The sequence below is a fragment of the Myotis nattereri genome, assembly GCF_964212035.1.
Source record: "Myotis nattereri genome assembly, chromosome: 14".
Taxonomy (NCBI): Eukaryota; Metazoa; Chordata; class Mammalia; order Chiroptera; family Vespertilionidae; genus Myotis; species Myotis nattereri.
Window position 1 is genome coordinate 28,143,093 of NC_138089.1, and position 22,821 is coordinate 28,165,913.

Genomic DNA, 22,821 nt, shown 5'->3' on the forward strand with positions numbered 1-22,821 from the left:
TACTTCCACTTGTGCCCTTCCTAGACCCCCAAATCTATGGTCTACAACAGAAGAGTCACTCCCCCATCTGAAACCCTCCAGTGGCTTTAGTAACAGCTTTTCAGCGCTCTTAGAATAAACACCTCCCTTCTAACAATGTCCCATAAAACTGGCCTTGCTGGTCTTGCTCCCCTCTCCTTCCTCGTCTCCTCCCACTCCCTTCTCCCTTGATTACTTGGTCCAGCTATACTGGCCTTCTTCTTATTTGTTCAATTTTCCTAGCTCTGTCTGTTCTTAGTTTTGGCATTTGCTGTGCCTTCTGAAGAGCATAGAATTCCCTAAGTTTCCCACAGAGATGAGTCCTTCTCCGCATATAGTTCTCAGCCCAAGTCATCCCCACCCAAAGTCACTCCTACCACCCTCTTACCACATCATAGAGCTTGCATTCTAGTGATCTTTGGGGTCCTCTGTCCATTGATAAGAAAGTGAGGGGCTCTTATAATAAAACTAGAGGCCCGGTGCAAGAATTCATGCATGGGTGGGGTCCCTCAGGCTGGCCGGTGATCAAGGCCTATTGGGGGGCCGGCTGCCCACAGGAGGGACCCCGGGAGCTTGGCTAGCCCCCCAATCAGGGCCTATGGAGGGGTTGGAAAGCAGGGTTAGGGACTGCAGGAAGTTGGCCAGCCTCACAATCAGGGCTATGGGGGGGCTGGCCAGCAGTGAGAGGGCTGCGGGACGTTGACCATTGGGGGGTGGGGAGGAGGGACAGGAAGGAAGGAGCCGTGGGAGGTTGGCTGTGGGAGTGCACTGACTACCAGGGGGCATCTCCTGTGTTGAGCGTCTTCCCCCTGGTGGTCAGTGTGCATCATATCAACTGGTCGAACAGTTGTTTGGGTCGATCGGTCATAACGGTCACTTAGTCTTTTATATATATACTAGAGGCCCGGTGCACAAAAATTTGTGCACTTGGGGGGGCGGGGGAGGTCCCTCAGCCCGGCCTGTGCCCTCCCACAGTCTGGGACCCCTCATGAGATAACGACCTGCTGGCTTAGGCCTGCTCCCGGGTGGCAGAGGGCAGGCCCAATCCCTAGGTGCAGCCCCTGGTCGGGCTCAGAGCAGGGCCGTTTGGGGAGTTGGGGCGCCGCCCCCTGTCATGCACAGAGCAGGGCGGATTGGGAGGTTGAGATGTCACCCTCAGTCACGCTCAGGGTAGGGCCGATTGGGGGGTTGGGGCACCGCCCCCTGTCACACTCAAGGCAGGGTCGATGGGGAGGTTGGGGCGCTGCCCCCTGTCACGCACAGAGCAGGACCCATCAGGGGGTTGGGGAGCTCCCCCCTGTCACACACAGAGCAGGGTCAATCAGGGGGTTGGGGAGCTCCCCCCTGTCACCCACAGAGCAGGGCCCATCAGGGGGTTGGGGAGCTCCCCCCTGTCATGCACAGAGCAGGAACAATCAGGGGGTTGAGGAGCTCCCCCCTGTCACTCACAGAGTAGGGCCGATAGGGGAGTTGGGGCACTGCCCCCTGTCACACACAGAGCAGGGCGTATCAGGGGGTTGGGGCGCTGCCACTGTCACACTCAGGGCAGGGCCGATGGGGAGGTTATGGCTTTACCCCATCACACACAGAACAGGGCCCGTGGCGGGGGGTGGGGGGGGGGGTTGGGGCGCCGCACCCTGTCACACACAGAGCAGGGCCAATCAGGGGGTTGGGGGGCCGCACCCTGTTACACACAGAGCCGCAGGGCGATCAGGGGGTTGGGGAGCTCCCCCCTATCAGGCACAGAGCAGGGCTGATTATGGGGTTGGGGCGCCTTCCCTTGTCACGAACAGAGCAGGGCAGATAGGGAGGCTGTGGCCCCGCCCGCTGTCACACACAGAGCTGCAGGGCGATCAGGGGGTTTGGGCGCTGCCCCCTGTCACGCTGATCCCAGTGCCAGGAGGCCTCTCGGCTCCGCTGATCCCTGTGCTAGGAGGCATATTACCCTTTTACTATATAGGATAGAGGCCTGGTGCATGGGTGGGGACCGGCTGGTTTGCCCTGAAGGGTGTCCTGGATCAGGGTGTGGGGGTCCCCACTGGGGTGCCTGCCAGCCTGGGTGAGGGGATGATGGCTTTTTGCAGCTGGTCACACCCCCTTCAGGGTGGGAGTCCCCACTGAGGTGCCTGGCCAGTCTGGGTTAGGGGCTGAGGGCTGTTTTCAGGCTGGCGGGTGACTGAAGCTCCCAACTGCTCCTTTTTTTCTTTTTCTTTTTTTAATTCTGTGCCAGCTTTAGCTCTGGCTCCAGCTCTGAGGCCTCTGCTGCTGAAAGCAGGTATCTGGTTTGTTTGGGTTCTATAATCGAAACATTGTATCAACTCCAGCTCTGAGATCCTGGGCCAGCTGAAAGCAGGTTTCTGGGGTTTTGTTTAGCTTCTATATTTATAACAATGTTTCAAACTGCAAGCTCAGAGGCCAGCAGCGGCAGGCGGGGAACATTGGAGTCCTCTGTCACTGAAGCAAGCAAGCCTCATGTTCGCTTCAAGCTGCCTGGCTGCCAGCTGCCATCTTGGCTGGCAGTTAATTTGCATATCGCCCTGATTAGCCAATGGGAAGGTTAGCGGATGTACGGCTAATTACCATGTTTTTCTTTTATTAGATAGGACTAGAGGCCCGATGCATGAAAGTCATGCAAGAGTAGGCCTTCCTTTCCCTGGCTGCTGGCACTGGCTTCCCTCCAGCCACCGGGTCCCGGGCTTCCCTTGCAACTCTGGCTTCATCTGGAAGGTTGTCCAGAAGGACATCCAGTCTAATTAGCATATTACACTTTTACTGGTATTATTATAGAGAGATAAGTCACTATGTAGTTGTATGTAGACACTGTGAAAATGTTCCCGAGAGACTGAGGGGGAAAGTTCTCAGAGGCTAATCAGTCCCATTTTCTACCCAGGTCAGGGCACTCTTTTTTCTTAAAAAAATATTTTTATTGCCCTGACCGGTTTGGCTCAGTGGACAGAGCATCAGCCTGTGGACTGAAGGGTCCCAGGTTTGATTCCGGTCAAGGGCATGTACCTTGGTTGCGGGCACATCCCCAGTAGGGGGTGTGCAGGAGGCAGCTGATTGATGTTTCTCTCTCATCGATATTTCTAACTCTCTTTCTCCCTTCCTTTCTCTGTAAAAAAATCAATAAAATATATTAAAAAAATATTTTTATTGATTTCAGAGGAGAGGGAAAGAGAGAGAAACAACAATGATGAGAATTATTTATCAGCTGCCTCCTGCACAGCCCCTATTGGGAATCAAGCCCACAACCCAGGCAGGTGCCCTGACCGGGAATCGAACCATGACCTAGTTCATAGGTCAATGCTCAACTACTTAGCCACACTGGCCGGGCAAGGAACTCTTTCTATAATCCCCTGGCATACTTTGCCTCTGTATACTTCCGGTGATAGGGAGTTTCCTGCTTAACTTTGGGAATGCCTAATTCTGCCTGCTAGAAAATACTTCCTTATATTGACCCAGAATTTGTTTCCCTGGAATTTCTACCCTTTGAGCCTAGTCCTCCCCACTGATGCCTCAGGAAACACAGTTGTTCGCTCTTTTTCTGGGATAGCCAGCCCCTCAGGTGTCTGGAAACAATTCAACTTTTAAAAATTCTCCCTTTTTCCTTTGGATCTGATTCAAATCTCTTCCTAAATTTCATCCTATGTCTCTGGCCACTTGTTCTTGGGCCCCTCTTTTCCTGTCCACCCTTTAAAAGTTGGTGTCTTCCAAGCTTACACCCAGGCTCTCTTCTTCTTTCTTTTTTTTAATTGTTTGTTTTGTTTTAAATATGGAGGGGGGGTGAGAGAGAGAGAAACATTGATATGAGAGAGACACACCATTGATCGGTTGCCTCCCATATGTGCCAAACCAAGGCAAACCTGCAACCTCGGTATGTGTCCTGACTGGGAATTGAACCAGAGATTTTCTGATGCATGGATGATGCTCCAACCAATTGAGCCACACCGGCTAGGGCTCTCTTCTTTTTTAAACCAATCTCCTTCACTCTATGTTTCTATAGCCTTCTATATGCTGAGGACAAGTATACCAATATTTATGACTTAGAATTATCTCCAGTTTTCTACATACAGTTGCTCCTAAAGCATCTCCACTTTGATGGTTTACAAGGATCTCAAACTCAACCAAATAAGACTAAACTTGTCTCCATGTCCCTGTCCCCACTTAATCTGGTCCTCCCGGTAGCTTCCCTATCTCTGTGAAAGGCACCTCTATCTACCAGGTCATCCTAATTACCAGCCTGAGCATCATTTTGATTGCTCTTTTCATGTTCCTCATCTGATCAGCCCCCAAGTTCCTATAGTACCCTCTCTGGTCTGGCCTCTCTTCCTCACCTCCCAGTACCCCCACTCCCAACATTCTGCGTCTGCCAATTCAGTCTCACCATTCCCAGTGGCTTCTCCATCTCTTGGCTCAGAAGATCTTTCATGATCTTATCCCTTCTGACCTCTCTTGCCTCTCACCTCCAGGAACACTCAAACTATCAGCAATTTTCTGAAGACACCATGTCTCAGGTCTCTGTGCATGCTGTTCTCTAGGCCTGGAATGCCTTTTCTCCCCCTTTTGGCTTGGAGAACTCCTGATTAAGCTCCAATGTAAAGATCTCTTCTAGGACCTTGCAACTGTTCCTCCCCATCCTTTATACTCAGCAAACCTCTTACTCCTGGATGTGGCCCTGGCCCAGCATTCATTCTTTGTTCTGTAACCATCTGTTTATCTGTCCTTCACCTCTGATGTTGTAGGGCTTTGCCCAGGACTGGTCCCACAGCAGGCTATTGTCAAAAGTTTGACCACTGACAACCTTCATGCTTCTACTCCGGCACCAAGCGCATTAATGTCCAGTGAAGAAATGGGGTGAGCCTGGGCCTGGATACCCTTCCCAGGCATACTGGGTTGGGCTTCTGGTTTCTAAATCAAGGCAACTTGACCCACTCCTCCAGCCCAGGCATGGAAATCTGAGAAATGTGTATGACCCACCCTCGACTCCCTGGTAACCCCTCCCCCAGAGGGGGACGGCACAATAAGATATGCACCTCCTGTCCTTGCTCTCACTACACTTGCACACGTCTGCCTGGGCTGAGAGTTTCCTGGGGGCGGCGCTGCTTCCCGGGAGCGGGAGCTTACGGAGCATCGACTGGGGGAAAAGGCCTCAAACTTTTCATAGGAATAGTCCATGTGGACGCTGAAGAGAGGAAGATCTGTGTATGTGTGCGCGTGTGTGTGCACGTGTATGTGCGTGCACGCGCGCACGCGATCCCTTGCTTTCGCGGGAGTGTCGAGATTTCTGAAAAACAGTCATTTTAAGTTTTGCGAGAGAGTTGAGACTCGCAGGGCATGAAACAGTCTGTTGCCAGGACTACGGATGCCCCGCGCTGGTTGGCTCAACGCCGCTACTGCCATGCACTGGAGGCGTCTGAGAGCAGGGAGCGGACTTGCACTTGTGGGGGATGGAGATCCGGTGGCTTCGATTCTTCTCACCCGTCCGTCCGGGAAGGGGCGCTAGGAAACAGTAGCGGTGGAGAGTTCCTGGCTTGGCGAAAGGCAAGATTTCTTAGTTTGACCCAGTGGCCCCTGAATCTGGAGTGATAATAAATCCCTGGTTTTCCAATAAACCGTGGGATCTTCAGGTCTCCATTTTTCCATCTCAGTGTTCTCATCCAAAGAACAGGCCCTGTTGTAGGAACCCATATGAGCCGTGGCATATAGAGGCAGCTCTTTTTTATATGCTTTGCCCCTGCAAAACAGCATGACACGGTTGGGAATTACAGAATCCGAGAACTGGAGTATTAATAATAAATATTTGAAATGCCCATCACCTAATAACTGGATGAACTAAATGTGATCTATCCATACAATGAAATGTTTAGTCATGAAAAGAAATGAAGTAGTGGTGTCACATCATGCTGCGACATAGATGAATCTTTTAATTAAAATTTTTAAAAAATATATTTTTATTGATTTCAGAGAGTAAGAGAGCGGGCAAGAGATAGAAACATCAATGATGAGAATCATTGATTGGCTGCCTCCCACACACCCCACACTAGGGATCGAGCCTGCAACCCCGGGCATATGCCCTTGGCCAGAATTGAAACCGGGAGGCTCTGTCCGCTGAGCCAAACCGGCCAGGGCAACATAAATGAATCTTGAAGACATTGTGCTAAGAAGCCACACACAAAAGGCCATATCTAATTCAATTTATAAGAAATTCCTAGACTAAGCAAGCTTAAAGACACAGAAAGCAAATTAGTGGTTACCAGAGGCCCACGGTGGTAGTGGTGGGGGCATTGGGTTTGACTGCTAACAGGTACAGGGTTACTTTTGGGGGTGATGGAAATGTTCTTGAGTGCTTTTTCTGGGTAAAGTACCACCTTCACTGAAGTGCATTATTTTTGTGACTCTCCACAACCTGAGGTAGACACTCAGATCATCCCTATGGGCCACATTAATGTAGCACTTTTGTAAGGCTCCATTTAAACACTTACATGTACTAACTTAAAAATTATAGGCACCACAATCCCATTCTGAAGAGATTAGGAAGCAGGTACAGAGGTCAGGCAACCTCACATGCAGGCCTGACTGTGGCACTCCTGATGGAGGTTCTGGGGGAGGGAATTTGACAGCAGGCCCTGCCACACCTGATGGCCTAAGCTTGCTGAGCTTGCCCTCCCTGCCCTCCAACCCCAGCTGTGGCCCAGGGTTTCAGAGGCCTCTCTATTCTCTTAGCTGCAGTATTTGGGCATCTTGTCTCTACACCTTACCTCTTTTGTTCCCCTTAATTATTGTGTGTGCCTTTCTCGTTCCCAGTGAGGGCTCTACAGAGCCTTTTCATCTTTGTACCCCTCCCTAGCACAGAGCTTTTCCCTTGGTGAATGCTACTTTGATATTATTAAATTAAAAATGTTATGGGGAGTTATGAAGGTGATGTTTGCCTTCAGTGTGTGTGTGGCCAGTTTCCCTGTTCTCTGGTCAAAATCCATCCCTCAAGAGACAAACTTGCTCACTAAAATGGAAACAACCAACTAGCCCTGCAACACACTGCATTCTGATTCTATTCACACATCATCTTACAACAAAGGTAGTTTCCTTAACAATTTCCTTCTTTTTTCACTTATTTGATCTATTTAATTTTCAAATCATACCTTAAAATGGCACTTGGTCATTGAGACTTGCTAATAGGATTATTTTGTTTGGTGAGTTCTTGTATAAGCAAATGTTTCAGTATTGAGCTATAACATTATAAAACCTGTATTAAAAATTACATAAAACTTAAAAGACCCTGTCCTCCAGCTGGAAGATGGAAGACGGGTAATGCTTGAGTTTTCACAAAGGGATCAAAGTAACATACATGAGCTACAAGCTGATACTCTGAAATAGAATTATGGGAGATATTCACATCAGGTTATCAAATTAATGCTGGGGTCAAATCTCCAATTCCTAAATGCCAACACATGATGACAAAAAAAGACTTATTTTCCTTTTGGGGGGTTAGCTGTTTTTAGTAAACATTTATTATTTTTTGAATAGTTTATTGATATTTCACAGAGGGAGAGGGAGAGAGAAACATTGATGTGAGAGTGTAATATGATCAGCTGCCTCCTGTATACCACCAGGGATAGAATCTGCACCTTGGGCATGTGCCCTGACCGGAAATCAAACTGGCAACCTTTTGGTGCACAAGACAACACCCAACCAACTGAGCCACACCGGCCAGGGCAGTAAACGTATTTTTTTAAAAATTAACTGCCTAATACATACTGTACTATCTTTTTACATGTTTGGCTACAAACTCTTTGATTACTTTATTTTTAAAATATTTATTTTAGAGAGAAAGAAGATGGAGAGGAGGGGGAAAGAGAGAGAGAGAGAGAAAGAGAAACCGGTCTATTCCCTGTTCCATTCACCTATGCAATCTATGCATTCATTGGTTGATTCTTGTTGACTAGGGATAAAACCCATAACCTTGACATATTGGGACAACACTCTAACCAAATGAGTTACCCAGCTCTTTCATTACTTCTTGATATAATAATTGTATAATATCATTTTTATAGAAAGAGAATAGAAAGTCTAATCTTTCCTCAAGCAAGGTAGAAATTTGCTTTGTATTATTGATAGTTTAGAAAATTCTTTTTCATCTTCAAATCACATTTTACTATTGGGAAAGTCATATACATTTTTAGGATTGTTGTCAAATCACAATTTATTTATTTATTTTTTAAAATATATTTTATTGATTTTTTACAGAGAGGAAGGGAGAGAGATAGAGAGTTAGAAACATCGATGAGAGAGAAACATCGATCAGCCGCCTCCTGCACATCTCCTACTGGGGATGTGCCCGCAACACAGGTACATGCCCTTGACCGGAATCGAACCTGGGATCTTTCAGTCCACAGGCCGACGCTCTATCCACTGAGCCAAACCGGTTTCGGCTACACAATTTATTTTTTAAAGAAATCTCAAAACATGTTATAGCACGTTCAGTAGTAAAGATCTACCAGTGACACACACATTAAGAATTAGGTTTCTAGTTGGGCCGATTAAAACCTGTATACCTGGAAACATAGTTTGTTGGCTTAATGGAGCTCTGAAGAGTCAAAGCAATATATAAAAAGTGAGTTTTAAAACATCACAGAGTTTTTAAGACAGACTTAATTTTTCATGATTTTCCCAAAGCCAGTCATGATATTTATTTAACTTATGGTCTTCAGGGTGCACCTGTAAGAAATGAGACAGAGGCCTTATATAAGTTAGTCAGAAATACATTTATAAAATTGACTTTTTAAATATTTGGTAGGAGAACATACATTATGATAATATATCTGGAAATTATAACCTTTAACCTGACTGGATTCACAAATGTTTAAAATGATATCTTATATTAAGGTAATACTTTATAGTATATAAAGTACTCGCCAATTTAGTACTGATCTTCACCAGAACCTGGGGCATGAAGTAGTGATAACATGACCAAGGAATAATACACCATTTTCCAGTAGGAGGTTATTAACTCAGAGTTAAATGAATTGCTCAGGTCACAATAAATGATGGAGCAGGGATGGGCTTAGCCAGACAGACCTACTAGCTGATCACAGACTAAGAAAGCAGTGTAGCAGGCTACCTGGCAGTGCCTACCAGCCAGTACACACCCACATGCCCATGTGCTAGGCAAACTAAATAGAATGGGCAGCTGAAGTAGGATCCAGTTACCACAAAAATAGTTTGAGACTATTAGGAGAAACCCTAGTAAGCATTCCAAACTCAAATCTGCCTGCTTTCCTGTGGTGTACTTTTAAAGACTCGTAGGATTGCGACAGGAAGAAAACTACATCAGGCTTAGAAACATTACATGAATGTAATGACAGGAACAGGGCCAAATGACAAACTGTTGGAGGTCAGTCAGAGGTCACACCAAGGAGTCTTTATGGACTTGGGAGTGTCTATGGATCCTCTCTTTGCTGCCAATAATTGCATGCCACCCACTGCCCTTCAAGTTTGGAACTATAATAGCACGCCTGTCCAAGAAATAGTTTTAGCCATAATAGTGGACTTATTTTGTCTCAGAAACAAGAGATGTTTTGGCTGCCAGTGGACCTCACCTGCTTCCACTCATTGATGCAAAAAATTCGGTAGGAGTCATTGCCGTATTTGCCAATCCCATGAAGCTCAATTGGGTATCTCCACTGCTTCGTCAGATACTCATCTGAGAATATAACAGCCCACATATCAGACCAGGCTCTAGAAAGATACTTTCCCCAAATGTGTGGTAATGGAGGACTGGATGGGAGAATAGCAGAAAGGGACAGGGAAGAATCTTTTCTAACAACTCCAGTTGTGATTGCTCTTTCTCCTGAGTTCCAGAAGCATCTGTCTGAATATCTCATCTGCCACTTACTGACCATTATTATTTTGCTAACTCAGAGGTATTGTCCTGAGGGCTTCCTGCTTCAATGACTTCTTCCTCTAATTATGCTCACATGGCTGGGCAAAGATTTATTGCATGGGTTGATGGGTGACTGTGGTTTGGGGTAAGTGAACTGTTTTTAAATGCCTTTGGTGCTTGAGCTGAATGACTTCTATTACTGTAGCATCCGTGGACATAAAAGTTTAAGGTGTGGCTTTCTTATAGAGGCACAGTTTATGTTTTTCCGTTGGGTATATGGGAAATTACCTGAGAACTTGATAATGGTTTTTGCTCGAAGTTCGTAGAGACCAATAGGTTTAAGAAGTTCTGACACATCTCTCCAGTCTGCAGTTCTTGCTACCTCAGCTGAAGGATACTTCTCCAGAAACTCCCAAAGCACAGGAATTGCCATTTTACCTGGATGTAAAGATAACTAACTATGATTATAAGCCTCCAGACGGGCTAGTTTATGTTCAGGTACTTCCTCAACTAGAACATATAGAGCCTTTTTTTTTTTAAAAAAAAAATACCATTATTGAGAAGTCATTACCTAAACTAATAACCACTTTCAGAGTGAAAAACCAACACCAATAATCTATTTGGTTAACAGTCCAGATTATGCTGAAACCTGACTCTACATAATACAGGGGTGGGCAAAAGTAGCTGTATGAGAAACAGTTTATTTTTGTATTATTATTTACTAACTAGAGGCCCAGTGTACAAAATTTGTGCACGGGTGCAGTCCCTAGGCCTGGCCGGCGATCGAAGTGCGAGCATCTGGCATGGAAGGGCAGATCCCAGCTGACCTCTGGGCCCTGGGCAGCACCTGGGCCCCTAGGCCCCCATGTGCCCCCCTCTGCCTGAGTCACGGCACCCAAGTCCCCATGCAGAGATGCAGTGGGTGCAGCGTGGGCCTTTGGGCTGCAGCGTGGGCCTCTGGACTGCCTGGCGGTGCCACAGGGAAGCCGGGCAGGCAGTGTGCTCTCTCCCAGCCAGCCTTGCAGATCAGCTCCTGCGTGAACCCATGGGGAGCCTGACCGGCCCGTGGTCCCAGAGGCTGCAGCCCGGCTCACCAGAAGACGCCGCACGGGTGTGGGGTGGGTTCCTTGTGGGCACCTGGTACCTGAGCACGGGGTGTGAGGGGTGGGGGGTGAAGGGTGGGGGAAGGAGGGGTGGGGAATTGGGGTTCCTGGGTGTGTGCGTGAGCCCTGGTGTTCTGGGGGAGGGCAGTAGGGGTAGTGAGAGCAAGCTCGGTGGACACCCCGCATTCTCACCACACCTCCATCCCTGTCACCCCTGCCCCTGGGTAGCTGGTGAGAGGTCATAGCTCCTGCCCAGGCTCTGTGTCACCGATGCCCGCCATGTTTCGCACCGCCCCCCTGGTGGTCATCGCACATCATAGCAAGTGGTCAAACTCCTGGTCGAACGACAGCCAGAGGGGACAATTTGCATATTAGGCTTTTATTATATAAGAATTATTGTATGAGTTATTTGTAAACCTACTTTTGCCCACACCTGTATTAGTTTTTACATAATCAAAGCATCAGATAAATAGTGTAAAAGCATATAGAACAGAAGGTGTCAATGACATTAAAAAAAGCATTCAATGGTCCTAACCGGTTTGGCTCAGTGGATAGAGTGTCGGCCTGTGGACTCAGGGGTCCCAGGTTCGATTCCGGCCAAGGACATGTACCTTGGTTGCGGGCACATACCCAGTAGGGAGTGTACAGGAGGCAGCTGATCGATGTTTCTCTCTCATCGATGTTTCTAACTCTCTATCCCTCTCCCTTTCTCTCTGTAAAGAAATCAATAAAATATGTATATTTAAAAAACCAAACAAACAAAAAGCATTCAATGAAAAAATGCTTTTATACATGACTAAGGGTGAAGGAATGTTACGTAATTGATTTTCACTGATGACCAAAACTAATCTGAAAGTAAAAAATAAATGAAAATCTGCTCCTTAGTGCTATAAAGGCTCGTCTAACATTCTCATGGTGAAGAGTTTGAGGGCTGAAAGGGGAAGGCCTTTACCTGAGGTCACACAGACTCAAAATCAAACTGGAACACAGGCTTCCCAATCAATTCAGGGCTCTTTCTCATCACGCTGTCTCTAATAAGGTACAGGTTACAATAATCCACAAACCTGAGGTGCGATTGAGAAATATCGTCGCGATGAGGAGCTTCCATGGATCGTGAAAAAGTGTTTCCTGGACAAGATTAAAAGGTGACCGAGGAGGTGTCCACTTCTTAAAGGCTTTGCGACGTGGGGGGCTAAGAGCTGAACAAACACACTGCATCAGAGTTGGATATCTGAAATAGATTTAAAATCTGATTTTCTGATTGGGAAAGGATACCTTCTTTGTTGTATTTGCTGGAAAAATATAGGCTTGTTTTCCTTTTCTCTACTTGTGTCCGTGGGATGATGTCTTCTGAAAAGGAAGAGTGAACGTTGGTTATAGAATCTATGGTTTAGCCTAAAGAAATATTTAGGAATGCAAATAATAATAACAACAATAATAAAAACTACTATTATAAAGCATTAGGTGTTTGCCAGGCAGTATGCTAAACGCTTTACAAAAATTAATCAATTTAATCCTACAAATGACCTATGAGTTAAAGGACTATTTAATCTCCACTCTATAGATATGGAAATTGAGGTACAGAGAAGCTGAATAACTTGCCCAAGGTTAAGTAAGTAGTAGAGTTGAAATTCAAATCCAGGTAGTCTGACTCCTGAGTTCAGGCCTTTCACAACTCTGTTACATTAGTTCTCTATAACTTATGATCAGAGTTCATAGTATTGAAACATTGGAAATAATATGGAATATTTTAAATTATGACACTTTTGTACAATGTTGTCATTAAAATATTTTTGAGAATATGTCATGAAGATTTTCTTACATCTTTAACTTTCACGTGAAAAAAAAGCAATATTCTACATGTGACCCCAATTTAATTTTAAAGAGTATATAATGTATATATATACACACACACACACACACACACACACACACACACACACACATAATTTACAGACATTAGAATAAAATAAACCAAAATGGTATAATGGTTGTTTCTGAATGGTAATTTTTCTTTTCTTCTTTAATTTTCTAAAAATTCTGCAGTAAACATTTTTACACTTGCCAAATAAAAAAGGGGGGGGGTGATATAGACCAAACAGAACCTGTAGAAAAACCCAAGACGACTATCTACTGGGAAGTTCAGTTAATTTACCAAAGACTATTTGACAAGTGTTATCAGGCTTCCCATTTCAAAAAATCATCACATTTAATACTCCCTTTAGCCATAGCCTTTAAATTTGAATGTCAGTTAATACTACCTTGTATTTGCATAGCGTGAAGCCATCTTTTTCAGTTCTCATTTTACTTTACAATATTCTTGATATGAAAAACAGCACTAGTAAGGGTTACTACCTCCATTTTACAGATGATGAAACTACGACTTAGAAATTAAGCAACCATTCCAAAATGACAGTGAGACTAACTGGAGACTGGGCCAAGTACCCCAGTTTTCAGATGATTAGTTTAGGGTGTTTTGCCTTTCTAGTTTAAACAGGCAAAGCCTAGCAGAAAGTAAAAAAGTTAGAGGTTTAAGAAACTCAAAGTCTTTAAAGAACAGACGTGAAGAATTCTTACGCAGGTCCTAGGTCTATTTGGCCATCTTCTGTTAAAGGTGGAAAAATTCCAGATATCGCAAAGACATAAAATCGTGAGTGGGCCTGACAGCAGGAATAAAGTCTAATCCCCTGCTCCACCAATTTGTCCAGGCTGTCTCCTGCAGGGTTTAAGTAAAATTACTATTGTTCTTTAAAGGAGTTATTCATTATACCATAATGACATAATGAATAACTAATATCAGGGTGCTCAAATGGTCTCCTTTTTATTTCTTATTCACTGAGGTATTATAAAGGCAAAAGTCCTCAGCTCTAAACTCTATATTACGAATAATAGATGAACTATGTAAGTACAGTTTTGAATTATTTAGAGCTCTAAAACAGTTTAGAGAAGCATTACATCATCATAGATGATAAAAATGACTATGATATATACAAAATTGAATTGGAAGTCACACATCTGTAATAAGTATTCCCAGCCAGTTTATATATCAAAGCAGTCTTCCTTTTCCGTGTGAAGCCTTTTCATTTCCCTCAAGTTTTAAGATTACTGGCTGGAAAGACGGGAAGAAGGGAAAGCACTCTTCAGAGTCCGAGCAGCTGCACCAGGGAGAGATGTTAGCAGCTGTTAATGGCACAGTTTTCCTTTACTAGGGGCATAAAGGCAGTAGCCAGCTAATTCCCTCTGCCATAGGAAGGGGTTTGAAGATCAGTTAGACAAGGTACTAGGATCAATTGGTAGAATGTATCTGATTTTTGGCCCAACTTCTTCATTCTACTCCCACATCTTAACCGGCTACAGGCATGAAATATAGTATCCAGGAATATAAACTGCCTCATCACATTTTTTTTTTTTCTCATCACATTTTTAATAGCACTTTAAATGCACCGAGTACCTTGACATATTTTCACAGAAGTGGAATCTTTCTCAGTTTGTGAGCAGTTGCTGTCCATTTCAGAGCCACATTCTAAACTGTCAACATGCAAAGGTTCCTTCCTTTCCCCAACTTCTACTTTTGTTATTTCCTCAGATTCTAAAAAGGTATTCTCACACCTGTGTTCTGCTTCTTTGGTCGAACATAATTTGTTTATGATGCCAGAAGTTATTTGTTCAAAACTAAAATTTGATCCCGAACTCAATGATTTTTCTTTTACAAGTCTCGTTTCTTCCTTGGTCACATTGATGGTCTTGTTGCTTGCTCTGGAATCAGAAATGCATAAAGTTCTATCAAGCTGACTTTCTTGTGCAACAGGTTCACTTTCAGCTTCTGCCTTATTATGCACAGATTCTCTTTTTCTCTTACTTTGAACAGGTTCTGGAAAACTCTTCAGGCACCCTGTTTTAGTTTTCTTAATTTGAATTCCTTTCAAAGTAGTCATCTTCCCTTTGGACTTCCTAACCTTTCTGGAGTCAACATCAGTAACACCGTCACCTTCTTTCAAAAGCAAATGCGTGGCAGTGAAGTTAGATAGTTCCCTGCTATCTTGGGATTCCAAACTACCACCTGGCAGAGGAAACACATCCTTTTTCCACCTGCTTCTTGTCCTGAGGTTCCGGTTTGAAATGCTGCTTTCATTTTGCAGTTGGGATGTCAGAGCTGCTGTGCTGCAGTCTTTATATTTTGACTTGATGCCCCTTTTAGACAGTACAGTAAAATCAAAGTCGTCTAGTTTAAGAGACGTCTCTTCATTTTTGTGAAGATAATTAGCAAGTGAACTTTTGGATCTGAACTTCAGTCCTTGTGGGCTAAAAATGATATTAAAGGAAACATTGATAGTAAATAAAAGTGACTTTTAAAAAGAATCAGACCATATTTCAGATGCTTAATTAATAATTTCCAAATGTTGCCAGGGGTATTTGTCACTTAAAATAAAAATATTGATAAAATGGTATTTTTAAATAGTTTCTTCAATGAGGAGAATATGATTCTATAAAATAATTTTACAAATATAACTTAAGTGCAACTTTATCATTAACCATTCACAGTAGGAGAAAATGTATGTACTTGTCCCTAAATCACTTGATAAAACTAACCAGTGACACTGAAGGAATAGAATCCATAATGGTTTTATGGCAAAAATAGAAAAAAGTCAAGATACCTGCTATGCTTTCCCACTACCTGTTTAAACAAAATTATTTGGCTGCACTATCTTTACCACTTTGCATGCTCACCTGATAAAATATACATCATATCTTCCGGCTGTTTTTCCAGATAACCTTTGCTTCACAACTCTTTCCCATCCACATGGGACAGGCTTATGGCATTCTGTCATTTCAGCACCACCACACTGAGCAGAGGCAATGGGTTCTTGCAGCAAGGGATTGCACTCACTGCTGCTGCTTATCACCATTTGTTTTTCATCTTCTACTCTTTCTGATCCCGGAACATTTTCCTTGCTGAAAAAACAAAGTACAAATGATTAGCTTATTTAAAATTGATTTTATTCTGCTTATTCAGTTTAAATCTATGACAGAGCAGGAACCACATGGTCTATTTGGATTGTGGGAGAGATTAAAATCAGTATGGACCAGTCTTATGCTATGGGAATATCCTTCTGCCATCCACTGTCTTCCTATCTCCAACATGGGTTAAAAAGGGTTGAAAATCTCTACACAATGAAAAGCTCAAGCTATTGGCTAGAAACTTTTTAAAATTAATCATTCAGTAGAGCTATTATAATGACTTCTGATGACACTGGCATAATTTTAAAAATATGAACCAAATGCTGAGCTCAAGCTAGGATCAACAGACCTGCTTAAATGAGTCAGTGAAGAACCCTCCTCTTTCCCAAATAAGTGAGGTAAAAATGTTATTTTTCTTGCATCTTTCTTGGGGAGAGTATCACTTTCATCAGATTACTTACCAAAAGGTAATTTATGACACAGAATTTTCAAGTCTCTTTCATTCTTGATCCTCATAATCTTATGAGGTAGGTTGGATAAAGATTACTCTAATTTTATTGATAAAATTGAGTGATGGGAAGATTAACTTATTTGCAGAGCTGATACCAGAACCCACGTCTACTAAATCTAATGCTACTCCCCCTGTACTATTATTGAAAAACTTCAGCAGAGTATATCCTAATCACTAAATCACACATTTCAAAAACTGAATGGGTATAATAATGTCTAATAAAACTTCCTTTCTAGAAATAGGGAAACTAAAGAGCTAGTGACTAACGAAAATTAGAATCAAGGTCTTCTGACATAATTTGGGGCCATGTAGTTTTGGGAAGCTCGGTGGATCTTGAGAAATTACAGAGTTCACAACTTTAGAGATAAGGAGACTGAAATCTGGTGAAAAGAGTACACACTTTAAAGTCAACATACTGGGTTCAAATCCCAGCTCTGCCATTTACTCGCTCAGGTCCAAGAACAAGTTACCGAACCTCTCAGTCTCCTTTCCTCATCTGTAAAAAGGAGGTAATACCTTTGAAGGTACTTCTGAGGATTTCATTTCCAAAGAAAAGTAAGTAACTCATCTTAGTCCCAGATTGCACATACACAAGTACTCAATACATGACTGTAGCTTCCCTACTGCTCACAGGACCCATTTTTGGGGCGCTCTTGGCTGCTTAACATGACATCTCCTTCCTAGGATCCTCCTTCTCAGTAGACGTCTCCGGGCACCAATCCCAGCTCCTCCCAGCCCTCTCGGCATTTGGGTGAGGAAGTCGGGGGCACCCCAGGGCTGACCCCACCGGAATAGTACTGAGTTCCAGCCTTAATTCCTAGGAAGGAGCCCTTGAGCCTCGAGGTCCCTGTGGACTCCCGGGAGGCCCACCCACCTCTACTCCCCCGCTCCCACGTTACAAGTGGTGAAACTGAGACCCGGAAGCGGACAAGGACTTGCCGGAGGTCCCACGGCCGGTCTGGGGCTGGGCTCTCACTAGCGGTGACGGAGGGAGCAGCTCCACTGTCTCCCAGGCTCGGACTCTCCATCCCGGCCGTGCCTCTCCAGCGGGCTCCGGCTGCACCAGCGGGCCAACAGGGAGCGACGCCCAGGGCGTGGAGCAGAGTAAGAGGTGAAAATTCCTTCGGCTCAGAATGCTAGGCTGAAACCTAAAACTGAGGGCGGTAAAAACCTGTCAAACTCCATAGCCGCTTTCCGGCCGCCCACTCTGCCTTAGCAGAGCGTTCCACCGCTCGACCAATGAGGTCCTCTGTCGAGGGAGACGCACCGCCCTCCGCCCATTCTGACCAATCGAGCGCGCCCCAGTTGCGCAGACGCCGGCTGGGCTCCAGTTCCTTCCCCGCTTTTGCCCCTTTACAAGCCCTCCTTTGCAGACATGCGCACTTGGAACGCTGCGCGCGCGTAGCTCATTGCGCATGTGCGTTGTCAACGGTAACTCAGGTAGCCGAACTGGCGGGCGGCGAGGGCCGAGTCGCTGAGGCGGGGAGGAGGGGCCCGAGGCGTGAGGGAAGGCGCGATGAGGGCCGTCTTGACGTGGAGAGATAAAGCCGAACAGTGGTGAGGAGCGGGGCATTCCGGGAGGAACGGGAGGCCCAGCCCCGGCGGGGATAGCGGTAGCCTCTGCGAGAACTCCTGTGGTTGCCAGGGGCAACGGGCCGGCGGCCTAGGCTGAGGGCGCTGAACCCCAGGTCTGGGTGGCTGAGAGGTCGCTCCCCGACCCCTTTGCAGATGGAGAAACTGAAGCTTGGAGAAGGGGCAGAGGAATGTACACATATCACCATTTGGCCCTTATGCCCATTACGCCCTGGGCTCCTTTTACATCCATGACATGTTTCTCCAACTTACTTGCCTTATCCACATCTCTTATTTACTTGATGTTTTTCTCTAAATGGTCTCTCCTATGTTCGCCTAAATAATATTACTTGCTATAATAAGATAACTGTAAAACCTAAGTAAGGAGCCCTGGCCGAGTTGCTCAGTGGGTTGGAGCTTCTGATACGACAAAAAAGTTGAAGGTTTGATTTCAATTAGGCACATACCCAGGTTGAGGGTTCGATTCCCTATGGGAGGCAACCGATGGATGTTTCTCCTCTCTCTCTCTCTCTCTCTCTCTCTCTCTCTCTCTCTCTCTCTCTCTCTCTCCCCTCAGTTGGTTGAGGGTGGTCCCATGCATCAGAAGGTCGCAGGATGGAGTCCTACTCAGGGCACATGCCCAGGTTGAGAACTCCATCCCCAGTAGAGGGCGTGCATGAGGCAGCGATTTATGTTTCTCTCATATGAGGCGGCGAATCCATGTTTCTCTCTCATGGATGTTTCTATCTCTCCCTCTCTGAAATCAATAAAAAGACATCTATTTTTAAAAAGCATATCGCCAGTGAGGATTTAATAAAACTTAAAGCGAGGAGAAACAGAACTGCCGGTGAGCTGTAGCTAGATACTGTTGCTATGGAGCCTTTAAGCCTGAGGTCTCCTATCGCTAGAACTGGAGGTTTGGCCCGTATGGTCAGAGAGGTGCTTGAGATGAATAGCATCAAAGCCAGACGTTCCCCTGTGCTTAGTTAGAAGGTCTGAACGAGAATCAAAAGAGAATGACACTCTCACCTTGTGATTCTCTTATTTAATGCCCTATTCCATTTTTATCACCTAGATTCATCACACAGTGACACATTTTGGGAAATACTGACTTACTGGATAGTTCTCCTCAGCCTGAGTTTTAAAATCTTCACGTAAATGATCTTTTCAGCTTCATTGTGAAGCCTCTGTTTTGGCCCTTGACACCCGATATTTGCCATTCCCCTCTCATTCTTTTCTTAGGCCTTTCTGTGTGGCATAAGCATGCCTTCTTTCCTCATCTCCTCACATTGAGACCCTTAAACATCTTGTAGATGATTGCTCTGTGTTGTACTTTGCACTAGTAATAGCTAGCACCATGTGCCAGGCACTGGCTAAGGACATCCTATCTTGGGTCTCATTGTCACCTTCCAGCAGCCCTCTGATGTAGGTACCTCTATTTTACATGTGAGGAGACTAAAGCACAGAGAGGGTGAAGAATTTGCCAAGCTCACACAGTGAGTTAAGTGCCGGAGCCAGCATCCACGCTCAGGTCTTCATTCCAAAGCTAATGCTTTTATCCACTACATTCATTTTTCTTTGTGTTAAAGGGTCTGCAAACTCAAATGCCTACAGGAGTCAGACAGGCAACATAAATGGGAGATGTTTGTGCGCCTCTTACACACAAGGAATTGCCTTCTCCTTAAGAGTGTTCTTCACTTCTACAACCCACTTGAAACACATAGCCTTTCACTTCTACTCTTAATAGAGATTTGAGTTTTAAAAAATTCCTTTTTACTTTTCTCTTAATTCTATTATAAAAGTACCCACAGCACAAGATGATGATATCTGACAACTGGACATTTGGCTTTGATGCCAGAGAGTAGTAGGGAGTGGCAAAGAGTGTGGCAAACTGGAGAGCTCATGCTCTGCCTGAAAGGGACAGCTGCTGTTCAGACCTGGCCAAATACCACCGTGCAGGAATTGGCCTGCTGTGCCCAGAACTACCTCAGCCAACAGCCCACAGGTGGCAGGTGCTTTGCACAAAGCTTGCCTGTGCACGGATCTCTATCTTGTTTTGTAGGTGAGGACAAAAGCTCAGATACGGTCAGCTCTTCTGGGCCCAGCTCCTCTTTACTTTCCACTTTTTCACTGTATCTCCCCAGTTCTCCCCAGTGAGAAACGCGCCAAGTACATTTTCCCCTGGAAGCAAACAAAGAAAGCTGGAGAAACAGGAAGGCCCAGTCTGTTACCATGTAACAGTGAGGAAACAGGCCTGCCTAGGGGCCCCTGCCTGCCCGCCCCCCTCTGCGAAGTGAGGCCTGCCCGGGGGTCTGGCGAGGACTGCCTAGGGGTCCTGGCTCTGTGCAGTGAGGCCTGCCTGGGGGTCCCCCCGCCGCCTCCCAGTTCCACGCAGCAAGGCCTTCCTGGGGGTCCGGTGAGGCCTGCCTGGGGGTCCTGGGGGTCCCGCCTCCTGGCTCTATGTGGCCCGGAGGCGGGACCCCTGGCTTGGGCCTACCTCTTTGGGGCAATCCATCAAGGAGCCTGGATGGGTGGGCGGGGCCTACCTCTTTGAGGCCATCGATGGCACAGGGCAGGCTGGGGACCCCCCCCCCCCTCCGAGTGCATGAATTTCATGCACCAGGCCTCTAGTATGCCAATAAAGTGATAATGAATGCCACAAAGCATAATGGTTACAACCTGGGCTTTGGAGCCTGATGTCTGGATTTGAATTCTTGCTCCACCTCCAATCAGTAGCAATTTATTTTGGGGCAAATTATTTAACTTCTCTGTGTCTTAGTTTTCTCATTTGTAAAATAGGTGTAAGGTTGTGAGGATTGGTTAGTTAATACATGTAAAGGATTTAACTTATTCTTAGTAAATAAATGTGCTCAAATAATGTTAGCCACTGTCATTATTAAAACATTAAGGGTAGTAGAGATTTGTCATACTTGACAATAAATCGAGAGAGTGAAAGGCAGGCAGTATAGCACAGACTCTAGAGTCAGACCTGAGTTGAAATCCTGGCCCTTTCTCTTGCTGATCCTGTGATGCTGGGGGAGGTACTTGACTGCTCTGAGCCATGGTGTCCTCAACTGCAAAATCAAGTGATAATTCCTACCTCAGAAAATTGTTGTGAGAATGAAATAAAATAAAACGTTTGAAGAGCTCAGCATGGGATCTCTCTGTGGCAAATGCTCCAAGTACTGCTACCGGGGGTGTGTATTTTTAGATTACTGACCGGTACTAAGTAAATTTATCTCATGCTAAACTTTTATAATAGGCTGTCTTTGTTATGGGGTGGGGCCACAACATTAGTAACAAAGAGACAGAATTTCCGGAGGATGAGGCCCAGAAATCAGGATTTGAAAAAGATTCCCAGGTGATTCTAATATGCAGCCAAGGTTGAGAACCACTGTTCTAATGTATCTCCTAAAGCCTTTAAAAATTTTGTTGTTGAATTTATTGGAGTGACACTGGTTAATAAAATTATATAGGTTTCAAGTGTACAATTCTATAATATATCATCTGTATATTGTATGTTCTCGACCCTAAGTCAAGTCTACTTCCATCGCCATTTATCCCTCCTTTACCCTTTCCTACCTGCCTCCGCCCTCCTTTCCCTCTGGTAATCACCATATTATTGTCTATGTATATGAATTTTGGTGTTTTTTTTCTGCTTAATCCCTTCACCTATTTCACCCAGACCCTCAACCCCCCTCTGCTCTGACAGCTGTCAGTCTGTTCTTTGTATCTATTAGTCTGTTTCTATTTTGTTTGTTTATTTTCTTCATTAGATTCTACATATAAATGAAATCATATGGTATTTGTCTTTCTCTGACTGGCTTATTTCACTTAGCATAATATTCTCCAGGTCCATCCATGCTGTTGCAAAAGTTAAGATTTCCTTCTTTTTTTTCACGAGCAAATAGTATTCCATTGTGCAAATGTACCACAGCTTTTTAATCCACTCATCTACTGATGGGCGCTTGGGCTGCTTCCAAATCTTGGCTATTGTAAATAGCACTTCAATGAACATAGGGGTGCATATATTCTTCAGAATTAGTGTTTCTGGTTTCTTTGGATATATTCCCAGAAATGGAATTGCTAGGTCATAAAGCAATTTCATTTTTAATTTTTTGAGGAAACTCCATACTGTTTTTCACAGTGGTTGCACCAACCTGCATTCCCACCAAGAGTGCATGAGGGTTCCCTTTTCTCCACATCCTCACCAAGACTTGTTGTATGTTGATTTATTGATTATAGCCATTCTAGCAGGTGTAAGGTATCTCATTGTGGTTTTAATTTGCATTTCTCTGATGGACAGTGACATTGACCATTCTATATAATAAAGAGCTAATATGCTAATTAGACCAGTGGGTGGTGGGTGGGGGGTGGGGCCACGAGGCAGCCAGGGCTGAAAGGGCGGAGCCCCTTGCACGAATTTTGTGCCTCAGGCCTCTAGTCTTTTCATATGTTTATTGGCTATCTGTATGTCTTCTTTGGAGACGTGTCAATTCAGTTCCTTCGCCCATTTTTTAATTGGATTGTTGGTTTATTTGGTATTGAGTTGTATAAGTTCTTTGTATATTTTGGATATTAATCACTTATCAGATGTATCATTGGCGCCTATGTTCTTCCATTTGGTGGATTTTCTTTTCATCTGAGGATAGTTTCCTTTGCTGTGCAATAACTTTTTAGTGTGATGTAGTCCCATTTGTTTATTTTTCTTTTGTTTCCCTTGCCTGAGGTGCTATATATCAGAAAAAAATATTGCTATGAGATTTTACTGCCTATGT

General features: G+C 44.8%; 2 protein-coding genes across 4 annotated transcripts in view; one reads left to right on the top strand and one right to left on the bottom strand.

The window, feature by feature from the left end:
* Positions 1–8,205: 8,205 nt before the first annotated feature.
* MBD4 (methyl-CpG binding domain 4, DNA glycosylase) lies at positions 8,206–17,685 on the bottom strand. Of its 2 annotated transcripts, XM_081106500.1 has the most exons (8): positions 17,411–17,685; positions 15,730–15,954; positions 14,453–15,303; positions 12,277–12,351; positions 12,066–12,200; positions 10,187–10,336; positions 9,615–9,718; positions 8,206–8,733 (listed from the first exon to the last, which is right to left on the bottom strand). In XM_081106500.1, exons 1-8 carry the CDS (start codon positions 17,497–17,499, stop codon positions 8,656–8,658), a joined length of 1,707 nt encoding a protein of 568 aa, XP_080962626.1. In that variant the 5' UTR covers positions 17,500–17,685; the 3' UTR covers positions 8,206–8,655. The 2 variants fall into 2 exon arrangements, with proteins under 2 accessions (XP_080962626.1, XP_080962627.1); XM_081106501.1 differs by lacking the exons at positions 14,453–15,303; positions 17,411–17,685 and adding an exon at positions 16,422–16,610 and having other exon boundaries at positions 8,259–8,733.
* Positions 17,686–17,958: 273 nt separating this feature from the next.
* The window catches only part of IFT122 (intraflagellar transport 122), a 67,773-nt gene continuing 62,910 nt past the window's right edge, over positions 17,959–22,821 (top strand). For both annotated transcript variants that reach the window (XM_081105543.1, XM_081105544.1), the window contains exon 1: positions 17,959–18,028. In XM_081105543.1, the coding sequence (XP_080961669.1) occupies positions 17,988–18,028 (41 nt within the window). In that variant the 5' untranslated portion in view covers positions 17,959–17,987. The remainder of the gene's footprint in view (positions 18,029–22,821) is intronic.